This window comes from Poeciliopsis prolifica, unplaced genomic scaffold (genome assembly GCF_027474105.1).
Source record: "Poeciliopsis prolifica strain line A6 unplaced genomic scaffold, Auburn_PproV2 SCAFFOLD023, whole genome shotgun sequence".
NCBI classification, from domain to species: Eukaryota; Metazoa; Chordata; class Actinopteri; order Cyprinodontiformes; family Poeciliidae; genus Poeciliopsis; species Poeciliopsis prolifica.
The window spans coordinates 5,740,148-5,760,235 of NW_026562398.1; the positions used below are offsets into that span (position 1 = coordinate 5,740,148).

The following is a 20,088-nucleotide window of genomic DNA, read 5'->3' on the forward strand; positions in this document are numbered from 1 at the left end:
CCAAAATTAGAAACACTAGTTTTACAAAAACTCAAGACTGGAAGTCGACCACAAAATATTCTGATCAGTGTGTCACTATTGATGAACTATGCTTGTTATGAATCGATAATTGTGTGATCCAAAAGCATCTAGTGGAGAAGCAGAGTACATTGTTCTTTTCACGGTGGTATAAATCCCTTTAAAATAAACATTTAACTTTTAACCCTTTTAGGAAGTTAGCCTACATAAATTTCAAAGCAGTATGATTTTTTTTCTCTTGAATATGCTGAGGAATTAAGGCAGTGGACGCTAATTACAAGCATTCTTCACTGAATTAGCGTTCAGTGTGTGGTAAGGCTGTGCTCGCCTTTGTCTTGATCCCTAAACTGATCCCATACTTATTCCCCCAAGAGGTCAGAGGTCAGTTGGTTAATTAAGGGTCCAATCAGTCTTTAGATAAACTCATCTGAGCTTAATGTTTGCACTTTCTGAGGTTCAGCAGCTCTGCCTGGTACCCCTGAGCTCTGTGTGGACTCCACTAATCTACCTACAGACAGGAGCAGGTTAACCCAGCTCAACAGCACCAAGCTTGAACGGCCTTTTCATTTTGAAGACCACAGTCAAAGAAAAATGTCTGTAAGCTCTGGCAAACACAGAGAAATTACTCAAATTTTAAGTATTGTACACAAGGTGAGGGTTCAGGGTGGGGGCGTCCTAAATCTCTCAAAGAGCTTCAGATTATGGTGAATAGGTCATGTTTATGCTACGTGAAGAAGGTAATAATTTCAATGGACCGAATTTGTGTCCTGTGATGACCCAGGTCATGTACACCTAAGGTGCTGAAAATGTAATTTAGCACAAAACCACAATTTTTATTCAGTTGTTGCTGCATTTCTCAGCAACAAACATTTTGTTTTTATGCTTTGAAGGACATTTTAGACCACACAAAGTAGTTAAGTAAAGACTGTCAACAAAAATTGGAAGTGGAGACCTTATTGCAACATGGTTTTAACTAAAAAAATTTCATTAATTCAGCCATTTACTTAGTACATGTATTTAAAAAGAAAATCAGTCAAAGAAAAGTAAGTGTTGTGCAGACTCATGGGTGACTCAATTGGTGTCACAGCTAACATTCCCAATAAATAAATCTGTGACAGATTGATTAGCAACTTTTCAAAATAGGAAAACAAGAAAACAGAAAACAGCTACAAGAAGAAAATGACTCACCTTAACTTTACCATCTCTACAGTTAAGGCAATAACATGCACAGTGAGGAGGATGGTTAAGGCTTATTGTGAGAGAGCTGAAGCTTATTTTTTTGTGAAATTATTGTATTGCAGTTAAAATCATTTGAAGCCACTTTAAAAAGTATGTATGTACTTTATTCACCTCGGTTCAAGTTGCAAAATTGGAATTATCCCAACTTTTGGTTTGAACACATGAAAAACAAAAATTTCTTTAAAAATATTTGGAAAGTCTGCCAATGAAGGTAAAAACGAGCCTCTAAAGTATTTTTCAAAAAGTTGAAGATAAAAATTTCATGTGAGGTTATGCTACAGCAAGCATTTACCATAAGGCTTTTTGAATATATATTCAAAGCTTAATGGTTTTCTGAAATAGATGAAACACCTAAAACAAAAAGAAAATGTAAACTGAAAGTAGCTAATGTAAAACCTTGTGCTTTCAGAAAGACGTGGAAAAAAGTATTTTCCAAAGCAGCACACTTACTGAAAACAATTTAGAGCTTAAGTTTGTGTCCAAAACATTGCAAAACACCGTCACACACAGGTTTTTCATATCAAGAATGAAATAAAACACAGAATAGCAGGGGAAGGTAGAGGAGTAAAATGTATAAAGGAGCAAAAAGTATAAACTACACTAAGATCTTTGATTGTGCTTACACTTACGCAACACATTTTTGAAGTATGTTTGAAAAAAAAGACCCATCTGAGAAAATTAGATAAAGAATAAAACTTACCGAAAGTCTTGGTTAAAATGTTTGAGCAAAAACCAACCCTCTCTACTCAGAAAACCTGAACAAGCTTCTGTCCCTTTAGACTGCCAGGGAATCAAAGCTACGAAAAGATGTGAACGTAGCTGAGCAAATAGGATTAAAGATGGCTAAATCCAAATGGCAGGAAGCACAGCGTGCATTAAAGAGGAATTCTCTCAGGAAAGATAATCCCCATATACGCATTTTAACACACTTCACTCACTCCTACTCATTCTTTTTTTTTCTTCTTCGTTTTTCATTTTTTCAGTCGGTTGTAGTAAAACCACAACTGTCTGACTGTCTACGCTCGAGTCACCAACATCTATTAATACAGCTGGACCCTTCAGACTGGGGCAGTGACGCATACAACTTCCAGAGGTGGAAACTTTATACAGAACCAAGCCTGCTAATTAAACATGCCGCCACACTCCATCTCCTCCCCTGCAGCCATGGCTGCTTACCTTAAGCACCTCCATTGGCACCTGTGCTCCAGCTGGTACACTGACAGGGACACTGACATTGATAGCGGGGGTCTGGGTCGCTGTGGTTTGTGGGTAGTGGGAGGACTGTTGTCTCTGCTGCTCTCGCCGCTCCTGCTCCTGGAGCTGCTCCCGCATTAGCTGTTGCCGCAGCAGGATGCGTGATGTCATGGCCGAGGAGCTCAACGGGGGCTTGGAGGCGCCGTGCTGGTTCGACGGGCTGCTGCAAAGGGAGATTGGGAGAAGGAAAGATGTCAGATGGGCAATCAGAGAGGGAAACGAGAGCCTGATTACAAAGGTGAGATGAGGAGCGGCAAAAAGATGGAAAGTGGTATTAGAGAAAGGGCAAACTGAGAACATGTGAAGAAGAGGTCAAGCAGAAAGAACAAGTGAAGGACCAGGGATAAAAAAAAATCTTACTTACAGAGTTGAAACCAGTAACCAATAAATCAATAACTAGTTTATCTGAGAACCAGTAATCTTCTCTTAGGGTTACTGTCAAAAATATGTCAAACAAAGACACAACAGTCACTTCTGAAATCACTGAAATTATTCAAATACTTCAAGAGACCATTGCAGAGATCACTGGGGTCATTAAAAACCTTTCAGATTGCAGGGCCAAAGCAGTGGACACATTTTGTCATGAGATGACGAAGGGTCTGGATATTGTAGGCTAATGGCGTTGTTCTGGCATTTAATATCACATTGAGTGTCAGGACACCAGCTGTGGAGTGGCAGAGTCAAAACCTGAGACCCTTGTCAGCCTGTTCCTAGGGCAGGTTGGACTCTTAAAAACTTCCTCTAGCTTCTGAACCGGTTTGTGGTGTTGTTGTCTATAGGGTTGCACGATATACCACAACCATATGCAATTTCAGTGGATGCAATATTCACATAGCAAAGGACTGCTTAGAGGACAATTATTGTTAGCCAATATTTTAGCTAACAATAGCTAATTGACTAATGTAATAATTAGTCAGTTGGACAGAGTCTCATGGCATTGTTATATTTACCAATATTATCAACATAATAAAATTTTCTGATATTGTACAGTATTATCTGCCTATATTTCTTGACATATCTCCTCCTCTTCGTAAAAAATTAAGAAGACACTGAATGTCAACATGACTGTGGTAATATAAGTAAGAAGTAGTGCTGATTGTACAAGATTTACATGTTTTCTTCTTGTCCGTTAGCAAAACCTTTTGCACGCTTCAATGGAGAACAGGTGTACTTGGATGAAAACTTACATCATTAGTAACCAAATAATTTGTGGAAATAATGTAAGCATCTCTTCACCATGGCTGTTCAAAATGCTCTTCCTAATCTTCCAGGTCTTAAATCCAATTATTTAATATATGGCAATATTTTGTCCTTTAAAGGTTGAGCAGTTTGATAATATTGAAAATATAGATATTTAAATTTCAATTGGAATATTTTTTATATATTTTTTCCAGTATGTACCTGTAAATTAACCAACACTGCTCAGTTATGTGTTATGGTAGTCTGGCTGGAGCCAATGTACCAATAATAAGCACTGATCTACATAAAAAGTTTTAATGATCTAAAATCAGAAGCAAAAAATAAAAAGAATTACTTTTATAAGCAGCATATCCTCTGGCATTTTGTGTATATTTGTTCAGAACAGATGACAAAGGGCTTTTTAAGAGTTTCTAAGAAATATGGCCTGCAGTCAACAAATCTGTTTAAAAAGATCAAACATGAACCTAATAATTTTACCTAGAACAGGGAGTCTTTAAACACGGTTGAAAATGGATGAAAAATGTGTTTAATTTGTGAAAATTAGAATAAGGATACCGATCAATGCTTTTTAGCCTTTAAATCCATCTTAGAAACATACAAAAAAGCAATTTATAGACTAGTCAAACGTAGACTCAATTATTCTACACCAACTGCAGATTAGTTGGAATCTGCATCATACTTTTCCTCTATTTGCAAAATAAAAAATAGCATCTGTAGTTTAGTAAAATCTCCTCTTGTGAACTAGATGTATTGACACAACTATTGTTGGGAAATTGAAGAGGAGGCAAGTGTGAAAACATTTATATGCAACAGCAAAATGTAATAAATTAGAATTCAACATTGCATTTGTTTTAAGATGGTTGTGTTTTTGGCCCAGTCAGTGAAGTTGGTTGTTTCAGGATGTAGGTCTGACTAATCTGGGATTATTATAAATGAAGATGGCTGGATAGTCATCTACTACAAGTCAAAAACAGCTAAATAAAACTTTCTAACAAATCTCACTTCACATACACCAAATTATTTCTTTAAATACTCCCTTTAAAACATCCTTACAGATCTGGTTTCAGAAAGCATGAGTTGTTATTGAGAACAATGAACTACTCTTGTCCAAGGTAGATTTTTCAGATTTTAACATCACCCAAAGAGGAACTCCAAAGCACAGACTGCTTCAGTTTTCCCACCCTCTTAAATTTAGACAGCTACTCCCCCAGACAAAGCAAAGTCCAGCGGTCCTAAAATAGAGAGACTCTGCTGAAGCAGAAGTTGTCGGGACGAAGCCTTCATCGAGTGAGTGATCCTTTTGATACAACACCGTAAAAAGTCTGGCCAATCCAGCTGTGCAATAATCGCACTAATTAGCCAGTGCGGTCAAACACTGCCTCGGTCTGCAGCATATTCACTGGGTGTTGAGCCGTCAACATGCTATAATTCTCTCCCAGCATCACATATAGTCTCACGGTCTGATACCTCACAGACTGACCTGTCCACCGGTTATCTGAGAGAAACAATTAAGACCAATAAATTTCATCTCAAAGAGCAGGATCTTAAATTGCAAAGAATGAATTTCAGCTCGGTCTTAAAACGCTGCAGAAGTTTGAGTCGTTCAATTTGACAGCTATTTCTTTTTTCTCCAAAGTTCCTTTGTACTGATTCTGGTACATGGCATCAGCCTGGGTGACTTTGTTTCCTTTCATCCTAGACATTTCAAACAAACTTTCTGGATCTATGGTTAAAACTTTTCATTTCTGCTGCTGCAAACGAAGGCTTTGTGTTCTCTTTAAGTCTTTAATCTGCTTCTCTCTTTGAATGTTAAAATTCCTAAATACCCCAATTCTTTTGTTTCCTTTGCTTCCTCTTTTCCGGTGAGCACATGGAACTACTAGCAAAACTGCCTGAACTTTTTAACATAATTACCTGAAGCACTGGTGTATGCAAAAATATATCATTTATGTTCTAAATGTTCTGTGATTTTAAACATAAAATCAATACGTTTTTATAGGTGTGTTGACTTTCTGTGCACCAAAAAACATAAAACATACATTACATAAACACCTCATTGTTTTGTTCATTAAAAAAATCTAAAGGACAAATTGACATAAAAACTGATGTAACAATACAAGCAAGATGCTGCTGATTCTTCACTGCACTCCACAAATTCTTCACAAAAATGAAAACCAAAAGGTGCACCAGTACTTTTTTATGTAGGACGATCAAAAACAAGATTCAGGATTATATGACACTGGTAAGGAACCAACTATGATCATGGAGATGTGTGCAGAACTAGTAATTTTACAATAATCAAATGTCTAATGCACCTCTTTGGAGGACAAAACACCGTTTTCAGAATCGGAAGCACAACCTCAACCTTTCTTCTCAAATAAAGCATCATACTCCATGTTACTGACATTGCTATGCTGCTGGGAAATGTCCACATTTTCCTTTGTAATCTAAATTAAGTGTTACAAAGTTTACAACATGAAGCAATATTATTTTACAAAAAATAATCCCAAAATTTAGAAACTTTAAATTCATGAAATGGTTGTATTACGCTGTATGAATGACCTGATACAGCTAAACACAGCAAAGCATAACCTCTATTCAACTCTGTGTTTCTCTCTCTGTTTGGTGGCTTTTTGCCAGCGGAACCACTGAAACATATAAAAAGCTTTTTTGTGCCTTTCTTTTTAACCTTTTCATTCTTGTGTGTACACACACCTCCTCTCATGCTTGTGTGCATCTCACAAAAGGGGCCTAAAAAAAACACAATGGTTGTACAGTCTTACAGGGCCCAGCCCACCACAACACATGATTGGTATGAGCATGCTCATTATTCTGCTCCATCATATCTACCCGTAGTCGAATAGTCAGAGCTGTTTCCCTCAGGAAACAGAGTCAGAGGCAAGAGGAGAGACGTAAAGAAATAATATATAAAATATTGAGTTCCTTTGCAGTGAGAAAGTAGACAAAGTGCAGTACTTCCAGTGATAGTCTGTATTCACCCAACACTTATTGTCAAGCGAACAAAACATGAAAATCACAAACGGTAATTTTAATGTGTTATAAGAAGAACTTATTAAATGCATATTTAAACATAATAATAATGGGGGAACTATTCTAGTGCTTCTCATTTCCTACTAAATAATTTTTTTGTATTCAATAGGGATATATAGCAATAAGGTTGTAAATTAAAGCAAGAAAACAATATCAGAGATGCTGAGGATCTGTACTCACAGAAAGTCAAATGAGCAAGGTCTGTACACTTGCACTCCAGCAGCCTCCATATTTGTTTGTTTTTCCCCTGAAGGTGCACCACCCGCCCTTGGAGAGCAGTGAAAGTCATGCTGGTGGGGCCGCACTGAAAGTGTGTCACAGGGGGAGGCTCCAGGACCCGGCCTGGAATCGCCAATCGCCTCACAGAGTCAGAGGCAGAGGACCGGCCCCGTCCAGAGACACAGCAGAACAGAGTGAAGGAAAGGGCCAGAGCCTACTGGAAACATGCTGTCCACCAGCACGCTGTACAAAGCCCCACAGATACTGTTTCACTCAGAGACATGTGTTGACACATGTTGAGCGGGGCGTCCTACATTAAAGTCGTACACCTACATCTTTAAGATCACGAGCAACGAAAAGCTTTGACTTGTGTTGCGGCACAAGTGTCATAACATTTCTGTTTATAGTTATTTCAAAAACATGTATGATTGTGCACTTTGTAAACTTTGTTCAGAAAGCTTGTGAAATGGTCATCTAAAGAGCCAACTTCAGCTTAGCTTATCAACATTAGACTATTTCATGGTAGTCATCGTCCATAAAAATCAATACACCTTTTTGGTACAGATAAAATAAGTATTTCTTTCGAGTAGCACTGCAGGATTACATAAATATTAAATACTGTTCAGGGTTTCCCTCAGGAAACTAGCTAAGCTTGGTGGTAGGGTTGATAGGGAAGTCCACCAGTTGCCGCAGTATTTTTGTGTTAAAATTTTTTTAAAATTTTGATCAAGGAGTATCAAGTAAAGCTTGGTGGCCCGCCAGGCTTATAGTGCACCACCCGCATTGGAAAGTCCATCAAATGTATTGCATCTTAATGTATTACTTCCCTGTTTAGGGAGAATGCAATTATCTACCACACATTGTATTCAAGCCATCTTTTGTGATTGCCAATATATTGAGTAGCTCTTTTATTTTAGATAATTTACATAAAACATTATTATTTCTGACTGTAGGTATCAAGGTATTTCTTATGTTGAAAATTAAGTTTTTACACTCTTCAAGTTAACTGACACTCCTCCACAATAAACTTACTATAATCAGCCCAAATATCTCCAGAATGAAGTATTTTATTTTTCTCCTACATGAGGCAGGGCTGCTTACAGGGTGCATTTCATTCATTTCTACTTTCTGTCTATGAAGCGGCAATATTATGTGCAGTGAGATTATAAACCACCATAAAAATACTTTGCTATAAAAAGAATGCATGTTGAAAACAGTGTGAAAGAACAAACTGGTGAGATCTCAAATTAGAAAGCTGTCAAGAAATCACACTTCTTAAAGTCCTGCAAACTGTATGCTTGTGACAACCAGGTTCCTGTGTCTCCTCTGAGACTGAGGCAACCTCCTTCCACAAACACAACATTGCAGTTTTTCAGACTCTTCATAGAAGTACGACCATTAACTGTATATTTTGTTTTACGAAAACAATCCATCAACAACCACTAGCAGTTACAGAATATAAAAAAATACATCAAATAATTAGCATACAAAAATGTAAAACATAAAAAAAGAGGTTTACAAGAAATCTAGTCCAAAACAGCTTTGGACTAGACAAGACAGAAGGTTGAAAGTGAAAATATTATAAGAACACATGACAATGACCAAAAAATTTTACTCTTAAAGTAATACTTTGAGCACTGAAATGAGTTTATCAGGATCTTAGTCAAAGTAAGCAACTGTCCAATGGATTTTTGCCTTGCTGCAGTTTCCAAGCGGAAATAACAGCTTGTAGGCATTAAAATTATTATGCTAGAAAGAAATGGCAAATATTGATGGAGTTAATTTCTCAATAAACAAATTTCTTGTTCAACTTTCTTTTTGTTTTTTTTGTTTTTTTACTTAATGCTGACAGTGCAGGGAACAAATATGTAATTGAAAGAGAACCTGCGAGACACGTAAATGGTAGAAATCATCTTTAATTATAGCTCTAATAACATTACCATGCTGCAGCATTTTTTGAAGGTGCAGAGACACATTTTGTGCTGCAAATTTGTTCAGCTTTCTAAGGAAGTAGCTTTTTGTCAGTGTTGCAGTTCCCTGTGGTCTCCATCAGAGGAAGACAGAGTTCAGGATTATTGAAACTCTGAATGTAAACAAGGACATGGAGTTCAGACAGTTTTTATTCCAGTTGCACCACCTGTCTCTGTCATTTAGGTTCTTGGGTCAGATCAGTAGTAAAACTTGTCTGCCCTCTTATCACCACTCTCCTCAAGGGAACAAGCTGCTCCCAACATCATCTTTCAGCCAGTGACTCCACCTTCTGTTCCTATCGTATACCAACACAGGTACTCATAAAATTCAAGCATCTTGCAACATGTTCTGTGATGACAAACTCTCGCCTATTTTAAAGCTTATTATGTTCGATGAAACCATAAACAAACTTTGTGGCTATTGCTTTACTGTATGAAAAATCAATTCCCTGCTTACAATTTGTTTGTCAGAACTTTTGTCATGCTTTAATGTTTCAGATCAAACTAATTATTTCAATGTCAAAAACATCCATAGCAAAAACAAAATACTTTTTAAGTAATTATAGTAATAAAAAAAAAGCATGACCTATGTGTAAAATTTCCCCCCCCTTGTAAAATCGAGAATTAACTCAAAGAGTTATTATTCACAAAGGTCATGTGGCCGCGCTCAAAAATTTTATTTACTTCAGATAATGGATTAAATATTCATCCATGACATGTTTAAAGCTTGGGATATTGTTTTAAGCCTAGACCAGATTTTAATTCATCATAGAACAGTTAGATTTAGATCGAGAATCAAATACACACATGGACTCTATTTACAAATCAGGTGTTTTTGAAGGCACATGGTTGTTGGTGTATTTTATTTTCTTTCCGTTATTTAACCAGGCAAAACCCTATTGAGTTCTAGATCTCTTTTGCAAGATGGACCTGAGCATAAATCTATATTTGGTTGACAATGAATGCACACTGTGGTCTTCATGTTTAATTTGTAAAAGTCTTTGAAAACCACAAACAAATCTCCTTGTATTTTACAATTGTGGACAAAGTTTTGTTGGTCTATTTCAGAAATGCCCAATAAAATACAGAAGGTTATGCTTTTACAAGGAACCAAAAATGTCGACGACAAAAAAAAAAAAACAAAAAAAAAAAAAACAGTGGCCTAGGTTTCCAGTATGTTCAGCAAATACCCTTCTGAGCAAGTCTTTCAAGCCCATAGATGGTCTGAATGCATAGTGATACTGTGTCCCATGTTAAATAATGTAGCATAAAGAAGAGGTGAAGCTTTTAAACTTTTATTTTCAGTAAGATTCTGTGTGAAAAAAAACTCCATGTAGATGTAACACTTCCCAAGTGCTAAACATGCAGAGTTTATTTACACTGCATAGACGACTAGCATAATGCCTTCATCACATCTATATATAGGCACAAAAAGTCTCACACATGGTGTATGGCAGCATGCACACTCTGTCAAACTGATCTGAAGATAGCAGGAAAACAAAGAAATCTGTGAAATTTGAGAGGACATTTTGTCGCTCTCAAGATTGCTAATTTAAGAAACGGCTGAGCCAGCTGTTAGAAGACATTGATGAGTCTAATAATATCCAGAGTGCGCAATAACACATCACTGTCATCATGACTATTATTGTGCTGGGTCATATTCATGTGATGGGAAGAGGAAGTGGGACACCTTCATTTGAAACAATGCTTCAGGCAGCTTCACGTATTTCTGAAACAATGCCGTCCAGATAATTCGACTGGGATTTGCCAATGCGACAACCCTGCCTGCAGCAACACAGCTCAGACTCAGCCACGTGTGTGGAACAGTGTAATGACATTTCACTAATGAAGAAATTGAAGGAATTAGTTTAAAAAATGCTGAACTGGGTTAAGGGTTGGGACTGTCCGAGATGGTGTTTTCCACTCTTATAGTTAAAAACAAGAAGCCGAAGTGCAAATCTGCAGCAAGGGAAGTAAAAACAAAAATCTATTCAGTCTGATTGTGATTCACTGAAAATAAATGAGCCCAGGTTTACAACTTGTGTTCACATAAGACACGAGACAAATGAATGCATTCGTCACAGTACATCTCATAAGCGTTTCATTATGTATTAAAATCACCGAGAGAAGAACCACATTTTCAGACCATGCCTTAGCAATAGGTCCCTTCTTATCTAACTTTAGCAAACATTTCCTAACTGAGGTCAAAATGTTTCACAGCTTGTTCAGCATGAGGATTCAACAAATCACTGTCAAGTGAACATGTCAGTTTTTTTTGTTTTTTTTATTTCATCTATTCTTTGACAGTGTTGCTTAAGAAAAAAAAAGGAACAGTGAGTTAATTCATACTGTGGTGATCTTCTGACTTTTGCTTCATTCGTCACAGAGGCTTATCGGGGTTGTATCGATTTGCTTCCATTTAGATGCCATTTTCAAAAGTATTAAACAAACATTCTGGTAATTATGGAACCCCTGGGGATAAATAACCATGGAATGCATTACATTATTACCACTTAAATGTTAGACACAAACAGACGGCTATCAGGAATCATTTTCACAGTGAACAAGGGAGGAAAAAAAGGTGAGAGGTGAAATCCAACCACACATCAGCCCTGAGTCAGCAGAGACATCTTACATTAATACTCTGAACTGGGAAAATACTGTGTTCTGTAGAATGGTATGTTTTTATTTAAAAGACAGCAAGCACTTTTGTAAAATTCAAAGTAAGGTAAATATAATTGCAATTCAATGCAGCCCTTTATGCAACACTTCTATCAATCCATGCTGGGGAATGGTCAGATTCTCTCAGTATTATAGCCAGGCTTTTCCCCAGTGTTTTATGATAAGCCTTGTTGGGTAGTCCTTCCCAACAGTGTATGACGGTGTGTCTGCACTTGCAGCTAAATGAGCCACACAACCATTGAATTATGAACAGGTCTTTATCATCCAATCAGAGAATTCCTTGCAAACACTGCATTGGCTTTGAGAAAAACTGACCAATCACAACCAGGAAATCGAAATATTGAATCAAGCCGTAGACATTTCTAAACAAAGAAAAGTTATTACAATCAATACTTGAATTTTGTAGCCCAAGAATATTTAGTTAAGCATAAGAATATGCTTACTCATCATAATAATTTTAATTTATTTCACTTTTAAATGTGGCTCGTATAATATATCTTGTTTAACATTTATATTTTGATTGTATTTTTTGTATTTGCCTTCTTTAAGACTTTATAGTTGGTGTTTCAATGTTATCAGTAATGTCTTCCAATTATGCATAATTACCTAGTCATATTTAATTTTTTATTTTTTTTTATTCTAAAATCTTTTAACACAAAAACATGGTGGGTCATTGGTAAAGTGCCCTAGCATCTCTACCACTGGATTAAAGTTTTCTAGGGGAAACTCTAAAAAAGGTTGGAAAAACAAATTCCACAGTTATACATTGACAAATATTCCAAACCTTTTGTTTTTCTCCTTAAAACATAGACATGACAAATATCCTTCCTGTTTTTAAAATGACACAGTATATTATCAGAGTCACAAACCTCTTAAGGCTTTGGTTAGCCTGGTTGTTTATGTACCTTTTTCCTTCCACTTAATGTTCCATTGCATGCATACAACCCACAATAAACACAAAGCCCAGTGATTACAAAGTCATATTCAATAAGGATATTGATTTTTTTTTACATTTATCACAAAGTGAAACATTTTAGTTCAGTTACAAACAGAGTAACTGATAAAACTCTCCTAACTCATTTTCTCTGGCAATTTTTTTTTAAGTTTGAAAAGAAGGAACAATATAATGTTTTAGTTTTGCTGGTTTTAAAACCATAACTTTTTTCAATCTTTGCATGCCTTGCATAGAAAGCAGCAGATGCCGTCAGCATACAGCCTAGAGCGCCAGAAAAACTGCTCTAAAAATAAAACTTGGCTTTACGCAAATAGGTTACATCACTCCACCTATTACATCTGGGATTCCCAAAACTGTGGGCTGAGTAATTGCATTTAAAATGATTCATAAAGCATTTATTTGTTATAATTGTTACGAGCTATGAAAACTGTTGGTATGAGCCGATAAAAGTCGAATAATATCTGCTTTATGTTGTTGTTTAAATGGCAAATTTATTATATTTATAAGATTTGAAAAGCAATTTCTGGGGAAATAAGTATCAGAGACTGCCAAACAAATCAAAAGCAGAAATGTTTAAGAAACAGGAATAGTAAAAGTACCATTAAACATAACTCAGCTGTTATGTTATCAAGGCTTCAGAAAGACAACTTTTTACCAATGTATTAGTCATTATCAACTCACTGTAATCTATTTCAATTATGATTGACTTAGAGTTTGTTTTGAATCAATCTAGATAACTTGATTGTATTGAAATGAACGGGACTAATTAGAAATAACTCTGAAGTTTGTATCCCTGGATACAAATTGGATTTCTTGCACAGCTTGGGAGTTTTCATTCCAATGATTTCTACTAAAACCTGAAAGTCAGGTATATCGGTTTATTTTAAACAGAGGGAGATGTTTTATTTATTTATTTTTCAGTTAGACATTCTGATTATGGTGTAAATCTATAATAAGTCATTTGGAAAACAGCAGACTTGACAGCAAACGTTCTCTGACAACCTCCACCAGTAGGGAAAGCCACAAAAGATCATTGTTGGTTGTTTCACACTGTGTGCAAGCAAAATAATGAAAAGTTAAGTGGAAGGAAAACATGTCGTAGAAAAAGGTGCACACGCATCAGGGACAGTTGCAGTTCTGTGATGTAGTGGATAAAATCATTCAAGAGCTTGAAGGAAATATGCAAAACATGACTTGAAATGGAGTCAGTTGCTTAAGACATAAAAGTACTCAGGACACATTTATACAGCCCTGCAGAAGATACTCCAAATGTTGCACAGTTCACAACATGCAGTTCAGTAATATTTTTTTTAATACTGACATTTTCTAAAACAAAAATAAATAAAAATAAACAGATTTTGTAGTTTTCCTTAGATGTAAATCATAATTATAATCAGGAGAACTGGATGCTTCAAATACATCACACTTTTTGAATATAATTCTTGACGTGTATTAACTTTTTATGACATTTATAATTTATATGACAAGTTCTGGAAGTATTGCCCTCATTAAACATCATAAAGATTTAACATGGCGATATAAAGGTGCGAAGAAGCAACACTCAACATGCAACTCTCTTTTCAAATGACTCAATAATAAAACACCACTCCCCATTTTGTTTGAAGAGTATCAACCATCCATGAGTAAGGCTGAACAGCATCTCTCTCACACACACACACACACTCAAACAAAAAAAAAACCGGGACCTGTCTGCACTTCTGTGAACTAATATTTGAAGTTGATATTGACAAGACAACACCCAAGTCTTGCATAACTGACTTCATGCCAGCAGGATAACCAAACGGACTGAGTCCAGCTGCAGAGGTCAGTGTTGGGAATAGCTCTGGATTCATCCCTGCAGAAGCCTCACCAACATCATGACCAGCCTTCGGGGTAGCGCTCAGAAAAAGTCAGCAGCCTAATTATCACTTCAACTCCAAAAGCCGCTGCAGTCTTGTAAATAACTGTCCACACTCGCACAGAAGCGCGCAGAACTGACCTGTTTTTCAGGGGCTGACTCTTCAACTCGTAGTATGTTTTCGGCTCGTCCTGGAGGTCCTCCCCAGCCTCGAAGTCTGGAACTATTCCCGATTCAGACTGCATCGCCGCGACTGTCAACTTCTGAGAAGCGCTAAAACCTTAATAAATTAATACAAGGAAAAAGACGGACGATGTGTGTACCACCGTAGTTCGTGGAGTTTAGCAGCCGTCAACACGAGCCGCCTCTATCCAGAACCAGGAGCTCTGTAGTCCGACACAGAAGCGAGCGCAAGGCGCTTGGCTGACTTCAAGCCGACGAAGAACTACGAGTACCAGAATGCACCTGCTTTGAAATGTCAGCATGGTTTTGATTGGCTGCAGCAACGGAGGCGAGAGCCCCGGCTGATTGGTACCATTTATTCTCAAGTTAAATTGCCTTCCAGTAAAATAAAGAAACAATGCACATTGAAACGAGAAATACGTCAAAAGAGTAACACTAAAATTATAGCAATAACATGCATTACTTAAAAAAAAAAACAAAGCAAAAAATAAATAAATAAATAAATAAAAATAAAAAAAGCTAACATATAATTAAGAAATAAAATAATTACCATAACCAGGAAGATGAAATACTCAATAAGTATATTAGTTGTTTAAAAGGACCCAAATGTTTGTGAACTTCTGAGGTTTTAAGGAAGTTGACTCCAAAGTAGAGGAGTGTGCAATTCTGAACCAAATACAAGGACATTCATCTTTTCTTTATCGAGTCAGAATGACTTAATAAATAACAAGTTTTCACTCACTAAGTCACTGTAATGGAGTGTGGTTATATGGTTACACAGATAGGTTATAAATTGTGTGTCATAGGCGGCTTACACATGTACAACTCATCATTTGAGGTCTTGGGAGCATGAAGATATTAAATAAATGGGGTACAAGAAGACAGCCTTTAGGAACCCCATATGTGATAATTGTTTGCTCAGATATTTATTTGTCAAATCACAAATTTTTTGACCTACCAAGTAAGATCAAGGTCGTGGGAAATATAGACCGATTCATTAAATGACTTATTGGATGGTAAAATTCTGACAGCCCAGTAACCTGCTCTTTGGTTTGTACCAAATCTATGTGTTTAGGGTTTTGGGGCTAAGCAATTTTACTTTATTCTTTCCTTCCTTAAAATGGAGGAAGTTCTGACCAGTCTGCTTTAGTAATAAGTAATTATAGTAAGAATGACAAGTCTATTTGACATTTAACCAAAAGCGAAACTATCTCTAATTAATATCTCATTATATCTAAATTAGGAATTTCTTCAAGTAAGAATTTAATCCCAACAAGCCACAGCATAGATAGAAAGAACATAATAATGCATGGTTTGAGATAGCTGAAATAGTAATTATGAGAATGGTATATAAAATCTCAGCTTTTACTGGGAAGAACTGATTCATGAATATTTAGTATGAAGATATAAATATTGTTCTGGGTATTACATCTTGAAATCCTGATCTCTGATTTTGACTTCTGGCTATATTCCTTTGATATCGACACTAATTCTGACCGTGATTGTATGGTGACACACAAATGCAAGTTTTTGTGTTATCTGTTTACATATGGTATGTAGAAATACATTTTAATTTCTGTCAGCGGGGTACATATGGATATCAAATATTTGAGAAAGGCAGCCACGAATTGCAACATGCTGGAAAGCACAATTAGAATGAGTGCATAAAATCAATACTGGGTCAATAATAATATAATGGTTAAGGGGTCAAACATCTTAACTGGATAGATTTATATTTTAAACCACTTCAAAATTATGACTCGGCTTATCAATTATAATAATTTGTATTTTTTAACCTAATTGAAAACTTTCCCTCACTGATTTAGCACAGCAAGATAAAGAATAACCGATAGACGTACCCTACATTTTTAGCACCTACAAGGACATTCATTTTTATGTTAAAACACTAAAGCAGTTCAAAAAGATCTTCCTTAAATAACATAATCTGGTGAATGAATTTGTTTTCTGAAATCATGCAGGTATTTAACCCAGCATGGACAGGAACCTCTGGAGGTCCAAACTAACATAAATGACTTTGAGGTCACACACAGTTCATTGCATTAGTTATTAGTCTGCTCATTTGAACTCTTATCTTCCACTGAGGGGCAGTATAGTTCTAAAAAATCCTTCTTTTTGGCCTATGCTCGCAAAATGGAAATTTGGTGGAAGTTTAATATTTGCATTCTCCTCATCCTGTTGAACTGGTTTAAAGCTAACATTTTAATTATAGTGTTACAGTGGAACGGGCTCCTATTTAGCAAGCAAAAACTTTTGCACACTAAAAATAAATCCTGAATTGACAAGATTGAAACTGAACTTAGACACAGGGATCATAACAGGATCAACATTCTTTATCTGAGCAACCTGATTACTTGGCCACAGAAGAAAGAAAGCTCACAGTCAGGGCATAAGAAGCATATGCTGAAGGGTTTTGCGTTCAGTTAAAAATGACAAGGCACGCACACAATAGACCAGACACATGCATTATTCTAGATGTTGTCTCTGAGTGAATGGATGCACTGATTACCCAGAGCCCCCAACTGTGTGAGACCCACAGAGTGTTCGGAATACAATGCCCTTTGTGATTTCTCATGTGGTTGTAGTATGTAAATATTTTATACATCTACATGTTATTTTGTCTTTGATGCTCAATTTGATACAATGAATGGGAAGTATTGCACTTATTTTATTAATAACCACAAAAATGATGGTTATCTGAGATCCTCTGCATTTTCAAATGGAGTATTGAGACAGCCATTGAAGAAGGTAGAATGTGTGTGTGTTGAACTATTCCTGTGTTTATTTGATTACATCCTGAATTATCAGGCTGTTGACAGAGACAGTGATTATCCATTTTTAGTTTTCTTGCGTCATTTGAAAATCTTCAAGAGATGATGATGCTACGCACTCCAACAAGGTTCTGAGGGCCTTGTGAAAAACATTACCCAACAGCATCATAAACCCTCCGCATTATTTACACTTTATCCTCAAGAACTTTTTCCACATACTAGCGACCTCCAGATGTGTCTCTTCTCTGACAGAGGGCAAGAGAACTTTCTCTTGTTGGGAAGATTCACAGGGCAAAAGTTTCTGGAAATTCTGATCAGCCAAGTTAAATATAAATGATAAAAAACCTTCACTTGCTTTTCTTTTATGGATGTTTTTCGCGATGTAAGAAGTTGTGTTACCAATATTACTAGCAGCACAGCTTCAGATGGTTTGACCCTCTGAGTAAATGTTCCCAAATTAAATGTTTAACTCTTCTAAATGTTCAAGTGAGATGATACTGCGGCAATGAGAGATTAATTCATAATAAGGCTTTTTACACATCCTTTGACAATAGCTGTGGAAAGCGGTATATGAAGTAAAGAAAATGATGAAATCAAAAATGATTGCCACACGAAGTCAAATTATTATTAATTTATTGGCTAATGATGCATTTATCAACCAAGATTTGAATAAAGGATTATTCCACCCTGTTTTATTCAATTGTTAAAATGACACAAGGACAGTAACACAAAAATTGTATCGAATATGAAAGTAGACTTTTGCCCCTGACAATCTAATTCTTTCATCTACATTTTTGTTCTAATATGCACAGCAATTAATTAAGTATATACATACAAAACTCTACTTAAATTTTGATGTAAAATAATACCTTTAACTGCTTTCAGTTACTAAAATATAACAGTAATATTTTAGTAGTCTGGTTCAAAACAACATACTCACTAGCTGCACACCAATAATGTGCACCACTACGCTGACCTCAACATAGCTGGAAACAGGAGCATAATTGCAGAGCCAACCACAATATTGTTTACACAATGGTGCACAGATAACTATTATAGGCACTGACAGCCATTGCAAACAAAGTCAGCTAACAGTGATGATATAGGATGATATGAAAAGGGAAATGGTTTTGCTCTGTGCAGAAACAATTGGCTTTAACTTTTGCATGGACACCAGCCAGCGATCAGTGGACTACAGTTATTTACAGCAGCATATTTCTCTGGCACTAGACTCCGAATAGAATCCAGAAACGACTGCTATGTTTATTTTAGTTCTCCAGAACAATAGTAAATACATGTGTCACATTTGTGTGAAGTAAAAAAAAGTATTCTAAGTTAAACTTGCTACCTTGCTGTTTCTTAGCTTGTAAGCCAGTGCATAAAAAGTGCATCAAGCATAAGGCAAATACACAATTGTGTGTAGAGGCTATTTCAGCCTTTTGTAGTTAAAGAAATGTTCAGATCAGACATACTCTTGGCCAAAATATAAGTTAGTAACCAAAATGTGACACAGATGAAATTCATTTCAATTCCATTGCTTAATGGATCTGTTGACAGATTTTAGATAAAGCATTTGGCAACCAGGATTTGGCTGTTTACAATGAGACGGGAGCTGCATGAACACCGGACTGAGCATGAAACAAATGCAAATGCAGATCTCAAGTTACCCTCTTAACCTCATGCCATAGAGGTGTGAGCATGTTATATCCATATCGCTCTTTGTTGCTGCTGTGTTTCGCTGAGGGCTTTTGTTTATGAGTTCTTGCTCTGCAAAGACAAAGATTAAATTTTTGTAATAAAAATTTATGTTACATTCGAATGGCTTCTGGTTGTTAACTTATTCTTGGTTTGCTTTTTTATGCACTTGGGTACACTGTAAAATATTAAACTTTTCCACAATTCATTTCAAATCATACCGTGCAAAGAAAAATATTTAGCAAGCTTTCTTTGTGTTTTTGAAGTACACCAGGCGGTATAATTCAAAATACTTTTTTTCAGTAAAGAAATCATTAAATTCCTAATGAATGTTATAGCAGTAATGAGGAAACCTCTTCTTTTGTTTATGTGATCTTTTTTCTGTAAGGACTCATTGAACAGATGGTTTTGAGGGATCTTAATGAGATACTCATTCATGAATGATGTCAGAAATCCAAGAGTATTGTGGGGGGGGGGGGGGGCAAATAGGGCAAGCCTGCCACTGCTGACACTCCACAGCTTTGCCTATATGAAGCTCTTGATTCATCTGTTTTTATTAAGCAAACTGTAAAATCATCTTAACATATAATAAAGAAGGAGAAATACATTTGTTTTTCAAACTTTTCTAAGATTGTGGTATCTCTTGTGAAAACTACCAGCTGAGCAAGCTTGTTGTGATATATAAATATTTCAGTACTGTCGTCACTCCTGGACAGGGATATATCTCACAGGTGAAACACACACCAGAGATCAGGTTCAGCAGTACTGAGCTCTTATCAAGTCAGGGATTTAAACTGGTGTGTAAAGTGGTAAAACTGCAGTGCATCTGGCTTTATAATACAATAAAAGACACCAAGCAGCTTTTCCTCTTTTGTGTGTTCAGCATCGAGTTTCTGCCTTGAGCCATTGAAAAGCACCAGCTAAGTTTTTTATGTTTTTTGTTGTTGTTGTTGTTTTTTATTTGCATTTATTTGT

The 20,088-nt window shown here is 36.3% G+C and overlaps 1 protein-coding gene across 3 annotated transcripts in view; it reads right to left on the reverse strand.

Annotated features, from left to right (window-relative positions):
* mitfb (melanocyte inducing transcription factor b) overlaps positions 1-14,806 on the reverse strand; it is a 32,497-nt gene extending 17,691 nt beyond the window's left edge. For 2 of the 3 annotated variants that reach the window (XM_055046178.1, XM_055046177.1), the window contains exons 1-2: positions 14,588-14,806; positions 2,434-2,674 (exon numbers count right to left, since the gene is read on the reverse strand). In XM_055046178.1, the coding sequence (XP_054902153.1) occupies positions 2,434-2,674; positions 14,588-14,691 (345 nt within the window). In that variant the 5' untranslated portion in view covers positions 14,692-14,806. Of the gene's footprint in view, positions 1-2,433; positions 2,675-6,942; positions 7,051-14,587 lie in introns of those variants that run through there. The other variant, XM_055046179.1, reaches the window with a different exon arrangement.
* Positions 14,807-20,088: the final 5,282 nt, after the last annotated feature.